The 17,890-nt window shown below is 44.8% G+C and overlaps 1 protein-coding gene across 7 annotated transcripts in view; it reads left to right on the top strand.

Moving 5' to 3' along the window:
- Nucleotides 1-14,538, top strand: part of BCO2 (beta-carotene oxygenase 2) — a 30,260-nt gene extending 15,722 nt beyond the window's left edge. For all 7 annotated transcript variants that reach the window (XM_021279456.3, XM_013109666.4, XM_013109667.4 and 4 more), the window contains 11 exons: nucleotides 1,231-1,426; nucleotides 2,536-2,747; nucleotides 4,789-4,904; nucleotides 6,679-6,781; nucleotides 7,969-8,097; nucleotides 8,235-8,395; nucleotides 8,948-9,115; nucleotides 11,378-11,515; nucleotides 12,212-12,394; nucleotides 13,399-13,509; nucleotides 13,878-14,538. In XM_021279456.3, the coding sequence (XP_021135131.1) occupies nucleotides 2,558-2,747; nucleotides 4,789-4,904; nucleotides 6,679-6,781; nucleotides 7,969-8,097; nucleotides 8,235-8,395; nucleotides 8,948-9,115; nucleotides 11,378-11,515; nucleotides 12,212-12,394; nucleotides 13,399-13,509; nucleotides 13,878-13,991 (1,413 nt within the window). In that variant the 5' untranslated portion in view covers nucleotides 1,231-1,426; nucleotides 2,536-2,557 and the 3' untranslated portion in view covers nucleotides 13,992-14,538. The remainder of the gene's footprint in view (nucleotides 1-1,230; nucleotides 1,427-2,535; nucleotides 2,748-4,788; nucleotides 4,905-6,678; nucleotides 6,782-7,968; nucleotides 8,098-8,234; nucleotides 8,396-8,947; nucleotides 9,116-11,377; nucleotides 11,516-12,211; nucleotides 12,395-13,398; nucleotides 13,510-13,877) is intronic.
- Nucleotides 14,539-17,890: the final 3,352 nt, after the last annotated feature.

The following is a 17,890-nucleotide window of genomic DNA, read 5'->3' as shown; positions in this document are numbered from 1 at the left end:
TCCTCTGGGATGTTCTCCGGGATGTTCTTTTTAGTGAGCTGCCTTGCTGCTTTTTTTTTTGTCTTTCTCTTAGAAAAGCCTTTGTACTACGGGTAGAAAAACTTCTTACTTATTTATTTAAATTCAGTGGAGGATGTCTAAAGTTTTGTTTAAGAACAGCTCTTTGTTTTTAAGGAACCTGATGCCATGATGTATCCCCTCTTCTAAATCCCATCATTGGGAGATCTTGAATTTTGGCTAACTACTCAGGTTGAAAGGAATACTAGTAGTATAAAATTTCTTCACTGTGAAATGGCCAGCATTAGGAAAACCATGCATTACCTTTAGCTGCAAACAATGCTGTTGGTTACTGTGAAGAACCTCATAGCGCAGTTTTTCAACACTGTTTCAGAAACCCTTGGTTAAATCCAGCTCAGATGAATTCCTAGACAGGGGTGTCTGAAGTAGTATTGAACATGACTGGACCTGGATAAGACTTTTTGTTAAATCGTATGTTGCTGCACAGGTGACTTCATCCGTAAGTGACTTCATCTGCAAGCAAGCAGTGAGCAATTCTTTTAACACAGAATTAGTTCACAGCTGTTAATGCCAGAGAATATGGCCATGATGGCATAGTAAAGGATATTGGCTAACATATAGTAATCCTTGCATCCACTCTATCCAGTTTGCTGGCATGGAGCTGAAGTGAACCATACCTTTTATCATATTTCAAACCTCAAAGCAATGGATGTTGCTAGCCTTTGTCCTCTGTCTTCTATGCTGTTTGCTCCGTGCTGTATTGGCCTTGCTTTCCTTTGCATGTTTTACGCATACAAAAGCCTTTGCAGTCAAGGACTTTGCAAAACACTTTTCTCATTTCACAAATAAAAAAGGATAAAATGCGGGCATACAGTAGCATCAATAATGCTTATAAAGCTTGATGGTGAACCACTAGTCACAGCACAGAAGAAAGACCCTAAGAAAACTGCCCATTTTATTACCTCCTTTTGCCTGCAGAACAGGTGTCTCTAATGGATTAACTAGGTAAAGTTAACTCCACTGGATTTTCGTCTCTCTGTGGATGTGTGGGGTATTATGGGAGCAGAGCTTTAGTTCGAGTATCTGGTACAGATTGGCTGCTTGCAGGATGCCAAATGTTCTAGATACCCAAACTCAAGCTCTAGCAACTTTCTGCTCATTCAACTGAAAATCTTAGTTACTTGCTCTTTGTTGTCACTGCTTTCTTTGCAGGTTTAAAGAGATCCCTGCCCAGCCCATCAAAAGAGCAAACCACTTTGCCCACTTTGCAATGCATTTCGCCCTTACTGAAGACAGTAGAGGAGACACCCCAGCCCATCCCAGCAAAGGTCAAAGGACATATTCCTGAATGGATAAATGGCAATCTGCTGAGGAATGGTCCTGGGAGATTTGAGTTTGGCGAGGAGAAGTAAGTCTGGGTTTGGTGAATTTGTCAAATGATTCTGGCCTGAGCATTAGCTAAACCTAAAGGGGACCCACCCAAATGGCTTGCTGCTGCTCTGGGGCACCTTGTAATTTCTTTTGAAATCAGGCGAGGGGGAAATGCTTGTATTATCATTCTTTTAAGAACGGCTGCTCCTTCATCTAGAAACTCTTAGCGGGCTCTCTGAAATAGCTGTGTGGTTAACTTACTAAGGGTGGAGAAGCTGAGTCACAGAGAGGCTGTGTCCTACTCAGAATGGTATAATGAGGTAACAGGGCTGGGGATTAAAACATACACACCCCCAGTCCTTTGTCATTAACAAAAGTCCATCCCACGAGCACTCTGAAACACAGGGCGCAACTTCTAAATTGATTGTGCCGAATTGTGTGAGTTGCTTTAGAAGCAAGTCCATCTCACTTTAAAAACAAGATATCAAAACATTTTAAGAAGGCAACCCCTTCCTTTGGCTTGGGATCTGCCATTCTAGCAAATGGATGAATTCTTCCCGCAAAGCTAATGGCAGTAACTAGCCAAAGGTGATCATACAACCAAGCCATTCTGTGGTTGATTTTGTGATTGATATTATTTCTGGAGATTTCTTTAACAAAACAAAACCACGTATTTCCAGATATTTCTTTAAGTCTCACAGATTTCTCGTATTGGAGAGAATGACATCATGCCAACAGCTGAGAAGTTCCTTGTGCAATTGGGCTTTCAGTAATATTTTCTGTTCTTGTTGTGCAGTAATGCACAATTTCTTTTCCTTTTGCAGAAGTCTTCAAAGTGGCTGGTTTACTAGTATAAATTATTTCCCCCATACTTCGCATTTTCAGAAATTCCTAAGGCCTGTTTTCAGATGTGATACAGGGAGCCCCAATCTCTCTGAAATTCAGTGCTTAACTTCAGGACCCTCACCCACAAATACATTTTATTTGTTTCACCCAGTTGAGGCTCATCACAAGGCTGTATGTGTTTATTTGTTTGTGGGCTCTGGACAGGAGTTTGTCACAGCTGATAATAAAGCAAGAGGGAACAGTGTAGCAGCCCATAACGTAGCGTCCAACTCTTGTTCTCCTATTTTTGTCTGCTTGTAGATATAACCACTGGTTTGATGGCATGGCCCTGCTGCACCAGTTCCAGCTGAGGAATGGCACAGTGACATACCGGAGCAAGTTTCTGCAGAGCAATTCGTACCTCACTAACAGGCAGCACAACCGCATCGTGGTCTCAGAATTTGGGACACTGGCAATGCCAGACCCATGCAAGAGTGTGTTTGAGCGCTTCATGTCACGCTTCGATACGCCAAGTAAGAGGGTTTCTAAGAAATGTGAAATGTTCTAAGACTTTCTTGGGGAGCTCATGGTTTGGTTTAAGGAGCTGTGAGGAAGTCTGGTGGAGGCCTATTCTGAGCCCATATTTTTCTTAGAATATGGTCTCTTGGAACAGTAACTACTACAACTCGGTGTCTGATGTAGCTGGGAGATGTACATTCAGCTTAGTGTTTTAGTGACACTCTGTCTCACTTGCTTCCAGAGTTTGTTGTAAATAGCCAACAGAATTGTTTCCAAGGAACACCCTGTACAGGTCTGATAATGAGCATTACAACCTGCCATTCTCCCTGAGACACAGCTTTGCCCTTAAAACACCTTGCCTTGCTAAGCTTGTAGGTTAAGTGGGCTAATCCTTCCCTTCCTGTACTAAGGTGTAGGAGATGATAGAAGTTAGGGTAAGAGAGTGTTTTGCACAGGAATGGAAGTACCATTGCCTACAGACTCCTGCATAAATTAGGAAAGAAATAGGCTTAATTTAAACCCAAGTGTCTTCCACTAAAACCAGAACGGACCTAAAGTGTGCAACTTGTTGCATGTGTCTGTGACAACTTTCTGCTTCTTATCTTCCTGTGGTGAAGGATCTTGTTCTGACCTGTCCTATGGGCTTTTCTCAAGGCAGCTTTGGGCTCTTTGTTCTCTGTACACACAGTGCTCAATCAGGGGAATCTTTTTTTCCTTGGCTTTTCTCAGCCACCTGGCTAGTGGGTCTCAGTCTCCCGTAGGAGTAGCAAGAACAGCTCTGACTGCTGTGCGTGTGTAGCTCTCAAGGGGCATCTCCCTGACTCCATTTCAAAGAGAATGGGGAAGAGATAGCAGTCTCTTCCCAAGTCCTGTCATGCAAATAGCATCCTTGCCATCCCCTTAGCCCACGTTTTAGCCTCAAGTCTCGCCCCTTGTTTCTAATGGTGTAAATCAAACATGGGACTCCTCATATGGCTATCCGAGGAGAAAATTTTGTCTGGGGAGGAAGAGAGATATGAAGAAATAAGTCAGAAGCAAAGGGCGTATGAAAGTATGAAGGTTATTCTGGCTTCATTGGAGTCATTTCCACACTTCCCTTACTAGAATGTTAACATTTGTGTGTATTTGAAGAAGGCAAATTAAAATGTGGTAAGTGAAATATGAAAAAGAAATTGAGCCTCCTACTTGAAGGTAACACAGTTTTGTCTGTGTTGCTCCTTGACAACATCTGAGCAATGCATTTGGTGCAGATGTGAGAAACAAAACCTGTTTAAGCCTCTAGGAGGTTAGTGGAATTACACATGTCTTCCCAGAATGCATAAAGTGAACAGCTCTGTTTCTTTGTTTGGGTCCAACTCGAGCTCTTTTGCAGGTTTCCAGATCCCGTAAGAAGCAACACAAGAATCTCACCCTGGAGCCCTGTTGTGCACATAAACAGTGCGACCTTAACTGGCAATACTGACAAGGCTTAAGCATCCAAATTTAATCGCTGTTGAGATACATAAAACTCTCTGCTGGGTAGAAAAGCCTTCCACAACTGCAGATACACAGTTAAGAGGTCAATTCAAAAAACTTACACTTCATAGTTTTTTAAATCAGTGCTAGTATATTCTTTAAATTATATTATTAATGATGTTACTATCACTGACCTGTCTCATCAACAACCTGAGTCCTTGCTTTTTTGTGTTACTGTTGAGTACATGGAACTTTGTGTGGGGTCTTTCAGTGAAAGATGCTTTAACTTCCCCAGCAACTGTTTCTCAAGATTTCTGCTGATGCAATCAATTCCCTTTAGTTCCAGGAAACAACACACCATGAGTAGGTTATTGGTATCTAGCACTGAGCTGAGAAAGATGTGCAGCAAGTGCTAGTCCTCGTCCTTTTGTCCTGAACTCACTTGTGCAGAGAATTTCTTGAGTATCTTTGTAGATTAGGGAGATATCTCTGATCAACCACAGGGGGATCAGTGTCACTGCAAATGGGTTTCTTTGTCTAAACATGTCCAACTTGATATGATGTAATGTAAGCTTAAACAGAGCTTGGGTTTTGTTTCAGAGCCAAGTGACAATGCCAGTGTGAGCTACGTTGTGTACAAAGGAGACTACTACGTCAGCAGTGAGAACACCTTCATGTACAAAGTGGACCCAGAAACACTTGAAACAAAGGAAAAGGTGTGGGCAGGTGGGATAAGGGGGTGGGCTTGCGGTACAGAAGAACCAGATCGCAAACCAAATGATCAATGCAGCTGTAAGGCATAGTCAGAAGCATCTCTGCCTTGTGTGCTTGAGTCCCTGAGAAATCTACCTAGCAGCAAGGCAGCTCTCACTCAGTCACTGCCCACTGCAGCAGACCAGGGCAGAGACAGATGTAGACTCATTTCCGTTTGGCCTTTTTCCACCGAGCTTGCTGCTTGTCTGGACTTGCCTGTACTTGTCTGTGCGTGAAGAATAGAAGTGCATACCGGAAGAAGTTAACATCACTGATCTCAGATCTCTATTCTTCCACTGCCGCTTCAGTCTTCCCATCTGTTCCCTTTATCTCTTCACACACCCCCAGCTCTAAACACTACAGACCTGCAAAGTCTTGCCTAAAACCTCATTGTTACAATGGGGTGGTGAAGCCAATGTGAAGTCCAAGTGTAGCTGCCACTTTGCTTTTGCCCATGCTAGCAAAAGAACCAAAAGTCAGAGCAGAAGTCTTCCCATATGTCCTCTGCACTGCCTCACAGGAGCGTGGCTGTCTTTGAGGGCAGAGCATGGCTTGTGAGATGGCAGGGTGAGCTATGCATCCCCCTGCAGGCTCCTTTAAAGGGGGTATGGATATTTGCTGAGCTGGCTCACTGGGCGAAGGACTGAAGAAGGATTTTGCCCTTCTTGAGTATTAACTGCCCTCCCTGTACGTTACTGTGGACTGTTTAATACCATAAGATAGCAGTCTCAGCACACCCTCGGGTCTCGAGGGAGGCATTCCAGCAGTCCCTAGCTCTCTACAGGACCTGTTGTGAACCATGAAGGTGCTCTGTTTATGAGGTATTGCATGCTACTTGCGTGTTGAAATTGAGAGTTTGATTTGCTGTTTTCTGTTTCGTAAAACCACAATTTAGTGATGAGAAGATGTGTAGGCATTTTTAGTTTGAATGTTCAGCTCTGTTCAGCCAACCTGTCACTTGAAGAAAAAAAATCCCCTTAAGCTGCTTTTTAGATGTAGACTGGCATTTTTGGGCTAAATGCAGGAATGGAAGGGATGACTTCACATTTAAAATCTCCGATTCGAGATGCCTTAAAAGGGTGTGGTTTTGTGATCTTCTGGTGGCTTGGTATTCAAAAGCAGCAGATCTTCCATGCCTTAATGTTTCAATGCATGTGTTGATCCCCCTCCTGCTTTTTTTCTTCAGACTTCCCTACCAGCACATTCTCTCTTCTGTCTGAGTCCAAACCACAGCCCAGCCCAGGAAGGGAAAGTACTTTTTGTGTGTGTGTGTGTGAGGAGAGTGAACAATGACTATTGATTAGCTATGTATGCTTTCAAAAAAAAAAAAAAAAAAAAATTTTTTTTTTTTTGGGGGGGGGGGTGGTGGGCAGTGACTGTCTCTTTTTGCATGTCTGCAGTGCTTATTACATGGGGTCCTAGCTAAAATGCTTCTGTGGACAATGTTCCCACAACGTCAGCATTTCTGGCCATAGTAATGTCCCTGTCTCCCAGGGAAATGGCTACTGCTATTAGTCCCATTTTACTGGCAGGTTGAATGCACCAAGAAACATGGTTAATTTTCAGGGATTCAGGAAGATTTCAGGCACAAAAAGGGCTTAAATTCAGATCTCACAGTAGGGCCATAGTCATTAAGCTATTCTTCCTCATTCTTCATCAAAACTAATGTTTAGAAATTGTGGCTTGCTAGAGAGCAACTGGAAACATGCACTGACTGAAAATCTCTGGGATTTGCAGGTAGACTGGAGCAAATTCATTGCAGTGAATGGGGCCACTGCTCATCCTCATTATGCATCTGATGGGACGACATACAACATGGGCAATTCCTATGGGAAACATGGTAAGACTGGATCTGACCAGGTCTGGCCAGTGGGCAGGCTGGACAGGCTGCTCCCTGCTGCTTCAAGGAGCAGTTATTGAAGAAGCTTCAGTGTCTAGAGATCTTGAAACTGCTGTTTTTCTTTGCGTCAAAATGATGGCAAATCAGGTTAGTTCTAATTTCAGGTTGTCAGCCTGCCCCAGAAAAATGTCTTCTCCTAACAAGTAGTTTCAGATGCTTCTGACTCTGGTCTGTGAATATACAATGGATTCCCCACTTTTTCTGCCAAGGTTTTATGGAAAATAGGAGAATGATATTTGGAGTCCCATTCAGTGTTGAAGCTTCATTGAAAGAATTTTGCCATTAGACACGTTTTCCACTTACATTAACTGGCTTTTGATAAGCATGATAACAGTGTATACAGGAAAGAAAATGGAAGTTATTACAGTGACTTGGATATCACACAGTGAACCTGAATTATCTGGCATAGATTTTCTTCTCAAATCCAGGAGCATTACACCAAGTTGGGATCTAGTTACATCTACATGGTTGCTCAGAGCTAGCAGGCACTGCTGAAGGCCCTCTTGTTCAGGTGTCTGAGGCCTATGAAGACAGCCACTGCTGTTTATTATTATACCTCAGGCCAGTTCCAATTCACTGAGCAGTTGCCCAGTTTTGTTTTTCATTCTTGCTGTTTTCATTTCCTTTTGGCTTTAGCAGCATCTGGCTTTACAGCACATGCTGTTTTCAGCTGGAGAGACTAAACCTTAGATGATTATTCAGATATGCCCTTTATAGCTTCCCACATGCTCATATTTAGTAAATGAGCTTCAGTCATCGCCAGAGCTCAAAGTTTTCATCTGCTTTGGTATATAATCTATGAATTTGGTTTCTTCCTGATGCTTTTATTTATTTAGGATACTCTGAGTTAAAATGAGGAATTCATTGCAAACAGAAAAATTAGATGGCAGTTAACCAGGCTGAGAAGATCCTTTAAAATATTTTTGTGGTAGTCATCCTCTGTTGGTTGTTTTATTGACTTGCTAAATGTTTTGTTGTTAGTTGTTCATTTGTTTTCTGTTTAGTTTACCCATGACTGTGGTTCCTAGTACACCAGGAAAACAGAAAGGAACAGAATCTGACTTTAGTTTCATGAATGTGGACAGTCTCACATCTCAGTGGTGTTGAATACCCGTTCTTCTTTCCAGGGACAAGGTATAATATCATTGAGATCCCTCCACAAAAGTCAAACTGCAGTGACACGTTAGAGGGAGCAAAAGTGCTGTGCTCCATTGCTCCAATGGATAAGATGAAACCCTCCTACTATCACAGCTTTGGTAAGAATGTCTCTTATGCTATGGATTTTGCCTACTGTGAAGCAGAAGGGGCTGTTTGCTGCCCTCTGCCCCTGGATTCCAATTTTTTGCCTCATTTGCCAAATGCTCTGATGGTACTTCCTTTGCTCCCTTTTCAGGGATGAGCGAAAATTATATAATTTTTATTGAGCAACCCATCAAGCTGAATCTGATGCGGATTATCACTTCCAAATTCCGTGGGAAGCCCATTTCCGAAGGGATAAACTGGGAGCCTCAGCACAATACTCGCTTCCATGTGGTGAATAAGCACACTGGGGAGGTAGGTGTCTCTGTCGTGTTTCCAGCAGCTCTGCAACGGTAGCTGGAATTTTAGATCTCAAAAGAAGAGTGCTGGGTAGCAGCCCCAGAGAGCTTTATGAATCAATGCAGAAGTTACTGCAGTATAGGCTTTGAAAGCACAGGTGCTGGTTTCTTAGAAATGGCGTGACTTCACGTGTTTTCTGCTCTATTGATTCATCTTTTTGCCAGCCCTAAAATAACAGGCAAAAATAAGAAATTTGGGGTTCCTATAGAGTACTGTTGCATGTAACAGGGTCAGGCAGAGCTTGGGAATGATGTCTATAGCATCATTCATGGATGGATGGAGCACACATGGACCCATGACAGCAAGGAATCTATTCTGGGCTGCTTTGAATTGGCTTTTCTTCATCAGCACCTGCCTACTTCCTGGCTTAAAGCAGCCATTCCATAGCAACTCAAGGGCATAAGACAACAGTAAGGAATGAAATGAGAGCAAGAAGAGCAAGTCTCTGAATCTTGTCTCCAGTATTTAGAGAACAAAAGTCAGTCTCTCTTATTATGGTCACTGTAGGTGCTGCCAGGACAGTGGTATAGTAAACCCTTTGCTACTTTCCATCAAATCAATGCCTTTGAAGATCATGGTTGTGTGGTCCTTGACCTGTGCTGCCAGGATGATGGAAAAACTCTGGCTACCTACAAGCTTCAGAACATGCGGAGGAGTGGTGTAGATCTATATCAGGTAAGATCTCTGCATTAGGTAAGAGCTCTGCATTTGTATTGCTTAGGATCTGCTAGGGCCTGATGCTCATGGAGTTATTTTTCTGAGCAAAACTCATGTTGGTAGAATGGAGAACATTACAGGGAGACCACAAGGCAGAGGACTAGGCAAAGGAACTATGACTATATGGAAAAACTGAAACTATGGTCTATTGATATGTTGGTATTTTTCTTTCCTTTTAAATCTCTTAGCAGATAATCTCTATGGAACATTTCCTTGAAACTTCTACAGACTGGCGTGTGATATAGATCTCCACCAGGCAGGCAGAATGTGCTTTTCTTTTAAAAATTCATTTTTAATGATACTCATTTTCCATATCCCCATGTAATAAAAGGAAATACTTTTCCCTCTAAAAAAGTGTGCAAAATGAGATTTTGCCCTACATTTATACGGAAAAAACAAAAACACTCCCCCCACCCCCCCAAAAAAAAAAAGAAAAAAAAAAGCCCTGTTATTTAGAGGCATTACTTCATAAACCCAACCTTTATTATGTAAATCACAAAGCACAGATATTCAGGAAATCCCTATGTTCTACGTTCACTTGACAACAGCATGTACCCACAAATAACCTACTATATCCAGCTCTGTCAAAAGTACTATATAATACCATAAAAGAGGCATTATTTTACATAGGTCATGCATGGGGAAAAATGGGGTTGTCTTGAGTTTCTTGTACTGCAAATGTGTTTACTGGAAACCCACCCATTGGTGGGTGAAGAGCAAACATTTCTGCAACATGTTCAGACAAATCAGAACTTCCTCTATGGTCTGAGCTGACTGAAAGCAATTCAGTTCTGATCTTAAAAGTGTACAGCTGTGTCCCTGAAGGGATGTTTTGCTTTGCTTTGTTTTTGTTGTTGTTGCTTTTTTTTTTCATTTTTTTTTCATTTTTTTTTTCCTGGTTTGTTTGTTTTGTTCTTTCCCAAGATGCAATGAAAATTAATTCAAGTACAGCATAGTGTTGATATGGGCATTTGTTCTGCAAAAAGATTCTAGCATTTTTTCAGCCTTCTCTGAGCTCAGAAGAGATGTAATCTGATGTTTGAAGGAGTCCATATGTCAACATTAGATGCTCCAATACCCACGTTATTTAACTGACAAGTAGCTTAGCCATTAAAGTGTACACAGATATGAGTGTAACTCATCTCAAAATCAAATCTTAAAATTACCGTACACCCAAAGGCTAAGGCGTGCCTGAGCATGTTTGTCTATTTTCCCCAAATCATGTTTAGTGCTTTTGTTTGCTGACTAGCTCATATTCTGTTCAGCAGAGTTCCTCAGCCAATCAGCTTTCTGTGGCTACCTGAAACACTAAAGATTTGAAAATAGGGTTTCCAAATTAACATATGAAGTTTCACATCCAACTGGTGAATTACAAGTTGGAGTAACTGAAAAACATCAACACAGAATCCCTGCCCAATGACCCTCTCAGTGAAGAACCTTTTCCTCATATCCAGTCTAAACCTCCCCTGATGCACCTTCATACAGTTCCCTCTTATCTCTTCTGTTGTCTACCAGTGCCTCTAATGTCTTCTGTTCTCTGCTGTGTTGTCGTCTCACAGAGATCTGAGACAGTCAAGCAGTTTTCCTCCTGAGGTTCATACACCTATGAAGTGCTCCTTCCTTGAGTGACTCATATTATTTAAAATAATGTGGAAGCTTCTCAGTGCTTTGACTGGCATCAAGCTTCCAAAGGACTCACACTTTGTGCTCTGTGCTCCCACAAAGCGGGATCAGCATGGGGCTGTGGAATATGAGTTTCCAGCAGGGGTATTCCCTTGGTATGCTCAGTGCTGCTGAGCATTTTTATGTAATCCCCATTAGTTCATGACCTTGGCTGGGCAAGAAGGGCATAAGTCACACAACCCAGTGGGATGCATATGGACAGGCTCTAAAAAGGTTCAGTGTATGTCTGTTCTAGCTGAATAAAACAGAGTGCATCATGTCTTCCAGGCCTGTATCTGGAGAATAACTGGGTGATTTCCATACCCAGTTGTGAAAGCAATGATGACTCTTGTTTTCTTTCTGTGCCTTTTTGTGTTCTACTGTAAAGTACTGCAACAAACGGAGTCCTTGCCAGAACCAGGTAAAACATTTAATAGAAGGAAAAGATTTTAGGGGTTGATGTATGTCCAAAACTTCAGGTTTGCTCCAAAAAGGGGCACTTGGTCCAAAATGGCACTTTCCTCTTCTCATCACTGTAACTTTCTGGCTTTGTAATAGGTTTATAATTCAGTCGCACGAACTTTCCCCCGTCGCTTTGTTCTCCCACTGAATATGAGTTCAGATGCTCCTGTGGGGAAGAATCTGAACCCTTTGCCTTATACACTGGCAAAGGCTGTGAAAGATGTGGATGGCAAGGTATGTATTAGACTTGCAAAACTGCATTTATAGCTGTAGTGAGATTGCAGTTACCCTGTGCTTTTATCTTCTCGGAACTTATCCACCAAGCAAGATTTTTTTCATTACTAAGCTGGGGCTTGGTGTTTTAATACAAACCCTACCACATCGCCTTAAATGACAGAGCAAGGACAGACTGTGGTTTACCAAAAGTGCCCAAGTGGGTTACAGGCCTTTATGACAAGTGGGTGAATGTGAAGTTCTTCATTGACAAAATCCCCTGTGCTGTCACCTGAGCACAGAACTGTTCTTTGCTTTTAGCTTTGAACGGTCCTATAGTGTGGCTTTAGGTGGTATACAACATGTGTTGTCCGCTCTGAGTGGAGTGGTCTGTCTGTGTACTTTGTACATCACATTACTGAGTGCTGGAGCCGGGTTTTTCCTCAGCCAGGGGCGCAGGACTACATGGACTCACTCCAGTTTCAGTTTTTTACATTAAACTGACCTTGAAGTTTCCACTGCCTGTGAAGATGAGTCAATTCTTTGAATGAAACAGATAAGGGAGGTAGATTTGGTGTTCCTACCTGCTTCTTTGCAATGTCAGGCTCTTCAAACATTTTTTCTCTGCAACAGCTGTGCAGTGGGTTGTTGGGACCAGTCAGCTCTTCTGCCCAGTCAAAGCTAAACTGATGCTCCTGTAATGCATACTTCTTCTAGGTCTGGTGCACGCATGAAAATCTCCACCCCGAGGGTTTTGAAAACTTTGGGGGTTTGGAGTTCCCCCAGATTAATTACTCTCAGTACAGTGGTAAGAAGTACCGTTATTTCTATGGATGTGGTTTTCGGCATTTCATTGGAGATTCCTTGATGAAGGTTGACGTGGAGACCAAGAATTTCAAGGTGAGGTGAACTAAGCTTCTCTCTTCTCAGCACCAGGAGTCATTCCCCTGAACTGGCCTACAAGTTCTGTCATTTACCAGGCATTGTGTTCTTCAGTGCTTTTTTTTTTTTTTTCATATGAGTTTGCAATGATGCTCCTGATTTCATCTTGTAGCACGCTTACCAAACAGAAGATATCACTCCAGGTCTCTAGATAGATGAGGAAACAGGAAGGGTTGTGTAAAATATGTCTCTCTCTTCCAGGCCGGAACAGTTATCTCTTACCAGATAGCATAGAAAATACCCACATAACGTAGGCTGTTGGAGGTGCCAAGGCATTTTGCCAGGACACCTGTAACACTGGTAACAAACAAGGTTTAGCATATCCCCACCTGCAAGCACAAGCTGGGATTTATGCTGTCTCTCCCATAAACAGGGAAATAATGATCTCCAAAGCTTTTAAGCTGTTAATCTGAGACTTTCCCAGGGCCTAGAGGAATTTAGGAATCCTCAAAAAGAGATGCCCTATTTTTAATCGTTCTGCTCTGGATACTCATTTTGCAGTAAGAGTGCCCTTCTTCCACCCAGCACTGGGTGCTGTGGCTCTGTCTGCAATAAGAGCAGAAGCTATGCCATCAGGTGGTGATACTGATAGATCTCCATGCTGCCTGGGCCCAGTGTGAGCTATACTAGGGAGGTGAGAAGCTGGCTGTGCCAGCTAGGATGGTGAGGTTTTCTGAGCCTGTACCCGTGCCAGTGCGAGCTGTTGGATGAAACGAGCAACGGGAACCCTTTTCACTGCCTGTTTGCACAGTGCCTTGCACAATGGATATGCTGTCACAACGCTGCCATCGTTATAGTAGTGGAACCAAAAGAATGACTTGAAAGGTTAAACTGTAGGTTCCTTGGGGCATGGAGTATGCCTGGGTAACTCTGTGGGGAGCACTGTAACTTGTAACTCTGCTAACTGTAGTAGACAAATTTTAATGAAATGAAACATGTCCCTATGTTACTGCACTTGCTAGATTTGGCAGGAGGAAGGATCCTACCCATCAGAGCCTGTGTTTGTGCCAGTGCCTAATGCCACTGCAGAAGACAATGGAGTCATCCTGTCTGTTGTGATCTCCCCCGATGAGGTAACTTACTCCTACTAGTTCATCAAAGCCACATCGTATTAGGTATGTTTTCTAAACCACACACACACACACACACACAAATGATATAAGGCTCCCTGGCAGATAGTTCTAGCACTGTGCTACATGGTGTATACTTCTGCAACTGTCAAGCACAGCTAGATAAACTTCAAGTAGGAACATCAATGTTTCTTGGGTGACCTCTGTGATTCTTGGTGATCCTGGCTAACTGTCTGAGGGGTTTAGTTGGTGAGGTCTGGTTGTGCCTGGTTGTATGTTTGGGCTCCTTTGTGTTTGACAGATGTAGTGCATTGGACTGTGGGATGAAGCTCAGCTTGGTCATTCATTCTGGTTTTCTTTTCATCCTGCAGAACCGAAGTGCTTTCCTCCTTGTTCTGGATGCAGAAACCTTCAAAGAACTGGGGCGAGCAGAAGTCCCAGTGGAAATGCCTTATGGATTCCATGGCATCTTTAGGTCCCACTGACCTTGCCACTTCCTGTAACTCAGGGTGAGGTCAGGCTTAGAAAGAAACCTCTATTTTCTTTTATCTCCCAACACTACATTATGCCAAGGATGAAGAGAACTGTTTCTTCTCAATCGTATCTTCTGAGTTACTGTTGCTTTCCTAACAGTTCACAGAAAAGAGAAGGCAGAAGCTCCATTGCTCTACCAGCTCACTGCTTTATCTTAATTTTCCGACTATCTTGCTAGAAGTGTTAGCAGCAGTTCACAGAGGCTGCCATGCCTAAGGGTCGCAAGGGAGAAAATGAAAACTAAGATGATCATTACCTTCTCTGGGTAGCAAGAATCTGTGCTTAGGGCAGTGGCTTTGGCTGAAATTAAAGCAGAAGAGAGGAGTAAAACTAACCGGTAACATGTAGGCCTGTTGACAGGATGTAATTTTGGCCCCACTGCATAAAGATTGCCTTCAGTGAAGCCCCAGAGAATAGACACATGCTCACAGAAGCTGTACTTGTAGTGCTTTTCTCCATACGTTAACTGTGCCCTCAAATAAAAGCTTGTGAAGTTTCTTCCTTTCTTTTGCTGCACTCACTAGAACTACGGCCAACTTTGTGCTGTGCCACAGGAGGCAGCAGCAGCAACTGTGACCCACCCTGTGATGCTATATCATCTCGAAGATATGTGAGATCTCCATCATACTCCTGCTAAAACAGCAGAGCTGGAAGCAGCTCTGATGGCTAACATTTCCTGCCTTCTTCTTAAGCAACTGGTATGAAACACGTAGTAGTTCCTTGTGGCCTTGATAGCCCTTTTTTTCTGGAGTTGTGCAGATCAAATGCCAACACCCTCCCTTACACTTCTTTCCTCATCCAGGCTCCTACAGTTCCTGGACAGTTGCCTGTGAGGTTAGCTGATGGGAGGGCATCCCTCAACATGCATCCCCACCCACTGGCACCCAAGTAGTTTACTTGAAGGCTCTTCCTCTAAGGACTCTGAAAAATGAACGTTTTCTGGACAAGGGATTTTCTTCCTGGCTTGAGGACTTTTTATATTGCTTCACTGCAAGAAGGCTGGGCCATGTTTTGAGCCCATTTCTTGAGGAAAGAGGGAACTTTACTCGTGCCACAGAGCTCAAAGGAAAACTCTGGCTTCCTATTTAAAAGTTTGCTCTGCTTTGACTCCTGTTGTTTTGGAAGCCAGCCCAAAGAGAACACGACCAAGTCAGGGCTGATGCGCTCCACCCAAATGACCCAGCTTTATTTCCCCTCGGACCTTTTTCACCTTCTTTTCAGGTCGTGGGCGAAGGCAAGGGAGAGGCAGGCGGCTCGCACAGGGGGGCTGCAGGGCAGAGCCGCTCTCCCACGGCCACCAGATGGCAGCCAGCCCCCGCTGCTGGGGCTCCTGCTGCTGCCAGCCCTGCCGCAGGAGCATCGCCCGTCTGTCGCCTGTCCACCCCAGGAGACAAGCCCCAGCGACGTCGCATCCCCACGGCTGGCAGCTGAATTTCACAGAATTTCACAGAATTTCTAGGTTGGAAGAGACCTCAAGATCATCGAGTCCAACCTCTAACCTAACACTAACAGTCCCCACTAAACCATATCCCTAAGCTCTACATCTAAACGTCTTTTGAAGACTTCCAAGGATGGTGACTCCACCACCTCCCTGGGCAGCCCGTTCCAGTGCCTAACAACCCTTTCAGTAAAGAAATTCTTCCTAACATCCAACCTAAAAATCCCCTGGCGTAACTTTAGCCCATTCCCCCTCGTCCTGTCACCAGGCACATGGGAGAACAGGCCAACCCCCACCTCTCTACAGCCTCCCTTAATGTATTTATACAGAGCAATAAGGTCACCCCTGAGCCTCCTCTTCTCTAGGCTGAACAAGCCCAGCTCCTTCAGCCGCTCCTCATAGGACTTGCTCTCCAGGCCCCTCACCAGCTTCGTCGCCCTTCTTTGGACCCGCTCAAGCACCTCGATGTCCTTCTTGTAGCGAGGGGCCCAAAACTGAACACAGTACTCGAGGTGCGGCCTCACCAGAGCCGAGTACAGGGGGACGATCACCTCCCTAGCCCTGCTGGTCACACTGTTTCTGATACAAGCCAGGATGCCGTTGGCCTTCTTGGCCACCTGAGCACACTGCTGGCTCATATTCAGCTGACTGTCCACCATCACTCCCAGGTCCTTCTCTGCCTGGCAGCTCTCCAACCATTCCTCTCCCAGCCTGTAGTTCTGCTTGGGGTTATTGCGCCCCAGGTGCAGGACCCGGCACTTGGCCTTGTTGAATTTCATACAGTTGACCTCAGCCCATCGGTGCAGCTTATCCAGATCCTCCTGCAGAGCCTTCCTACCCTTGAGCAGATCGACACACGCACCTAACTTGGTGTCATCTGCAAACTTACTGAGGGTGCACTCAGTGCCGTCATCCAGATCATTGATGAAGATGTTAAAGAGGACCGGCCCCAGCACTGAGCCCTGGGGGACGCCACTAGTGACTGGCCTCCAACTGGACTTGGCTCCATTTACCACAACTCTTTGGGCCCGGCTATCCAGCCAGTTTCTAATGATGCTAGGAGAGCGCTTAGTGGTGGTGGGCAGCGCTCTGTCACCCCCCCTTTTTATTTCATTTTTTTGTTAATCTTTTTTTTTTTTTTTTTTTTCCTTGTGGAGATGGGAAGGAGAAGCAGTGTCAGAAGTTCCCTGTGAGGATTGTAGCCTTCTAGAGTACTAAAGGCAGCGCTGCTGATCAACAGGGCAGGGGAAGAAAGATGCCCTGCAGTGCAAAGGCCCTGCTCTGTTTCAAAAGCTGCAGCAGCACACACTCCCAGCCCCTGCCTGCGTTGTGTGTACAGGCCGTACCCTGCTACCTCACAAACTGTGCTTTCACAGTTTATAACACAGAACTGAGGATCCTGCCCTGAGACTTGGAGTTTTCCCACTCCATATGTGCTCCATTACCCCCCGGGCACCAGGAGGGTCCCAGAATGGGGCAATAAGCTGCTGTGGTTATCTCCATTCGAGGCCCTGCAACACTGAGGATTCCCAGTCCCACTCCCTCTCCCAAAGCTTTCAGAAAATCACACGCTTTATGGATTCCTCTACTTGATCCCATGAACCTCATTACTGGAGCATGTGCCTGTAAGTCTGGCAGGCTTATAATCACCCCAGAAATCAAATTGGTTTGCCAGGCTAGAAAGGGAATAAGAATCTGGCAGCTCTTCTTGAGAGTGGTGCAGGGAAGGACTGCTCTGTGCTTCCTTTACCTAAAGCATCTCAAATCAACCAGATGAGCAAGGGGTGGGGAATTCACAGTTTAATAATCACTCCTCAGGTCCCATGGTGCTGCAGTTATTTTAGGGGGGTGGGAATGAGATCTGTGAAGTTGCCCCAGCCCCTTCAGGCAGGTATTGCTTTGTGAACACCTCCTGAGTACATTGAGAGCCTGACAGCTTTCCCCTGGCAGACCCACCCCTGTGCACTGGTGCATTTATAAAAACGCTTCGGGGAGCTGTCATTGTTAAAGAAAACAAACCCAAGCCAAACTGCTGGTCAAATCATTGCTGACATTACCCCTACGGGATGGACAGCCTTGAAAAAGGAAAAACAAAAGTCGTGACTCCCAAATCTGGGGGCTGGGGTCACCTTCTGCAACAACCCCTGGTCCTGTCCCGGTCTGCAAGCATCCCCCCTGCTGCTCGAGCCGGGTTCTTTCCCAGGGGGCCTCTTGGGCTGGGATCTGCAGCACCTGAACCAGGCAGAAGCTGCAGCCGCTCGGGGGGCACGGCAGCAGCACCCCTACACCCCCGTGCCGGCACCGCACGGCGCCCCCCGAGCATCTCCGGCACCGGCACCCGCGGAGCCCGGCTGGGCCCGGCACCGTGCGGCTGCGGGGCCGCGCTGCTCCCGCCGGGGGCGCTGCCGAGCC

This window comes from Anas platyrhynchos, chromosome 25 (genome assembly GCF_047663525.1).
Source record: "Anas platyrhynchos isolate ZD024472 breed Pekin duck chromosome 25, IASCAAS_PekinDuck_T2T, whole genome shotgun sequence".
In the NCBI taxonomy this organism is placed as follows: domain Eukaryota; kingdom Metazoa; phylum Chordata; class Aves; order Anseriformes; family Anatidae; genus Anas; species Anas platyrhynchos.
Note: the sequence above shows the minus strand (reverse complement) of the source record. Positions and strands in the feature narration are given on the sequence as shown.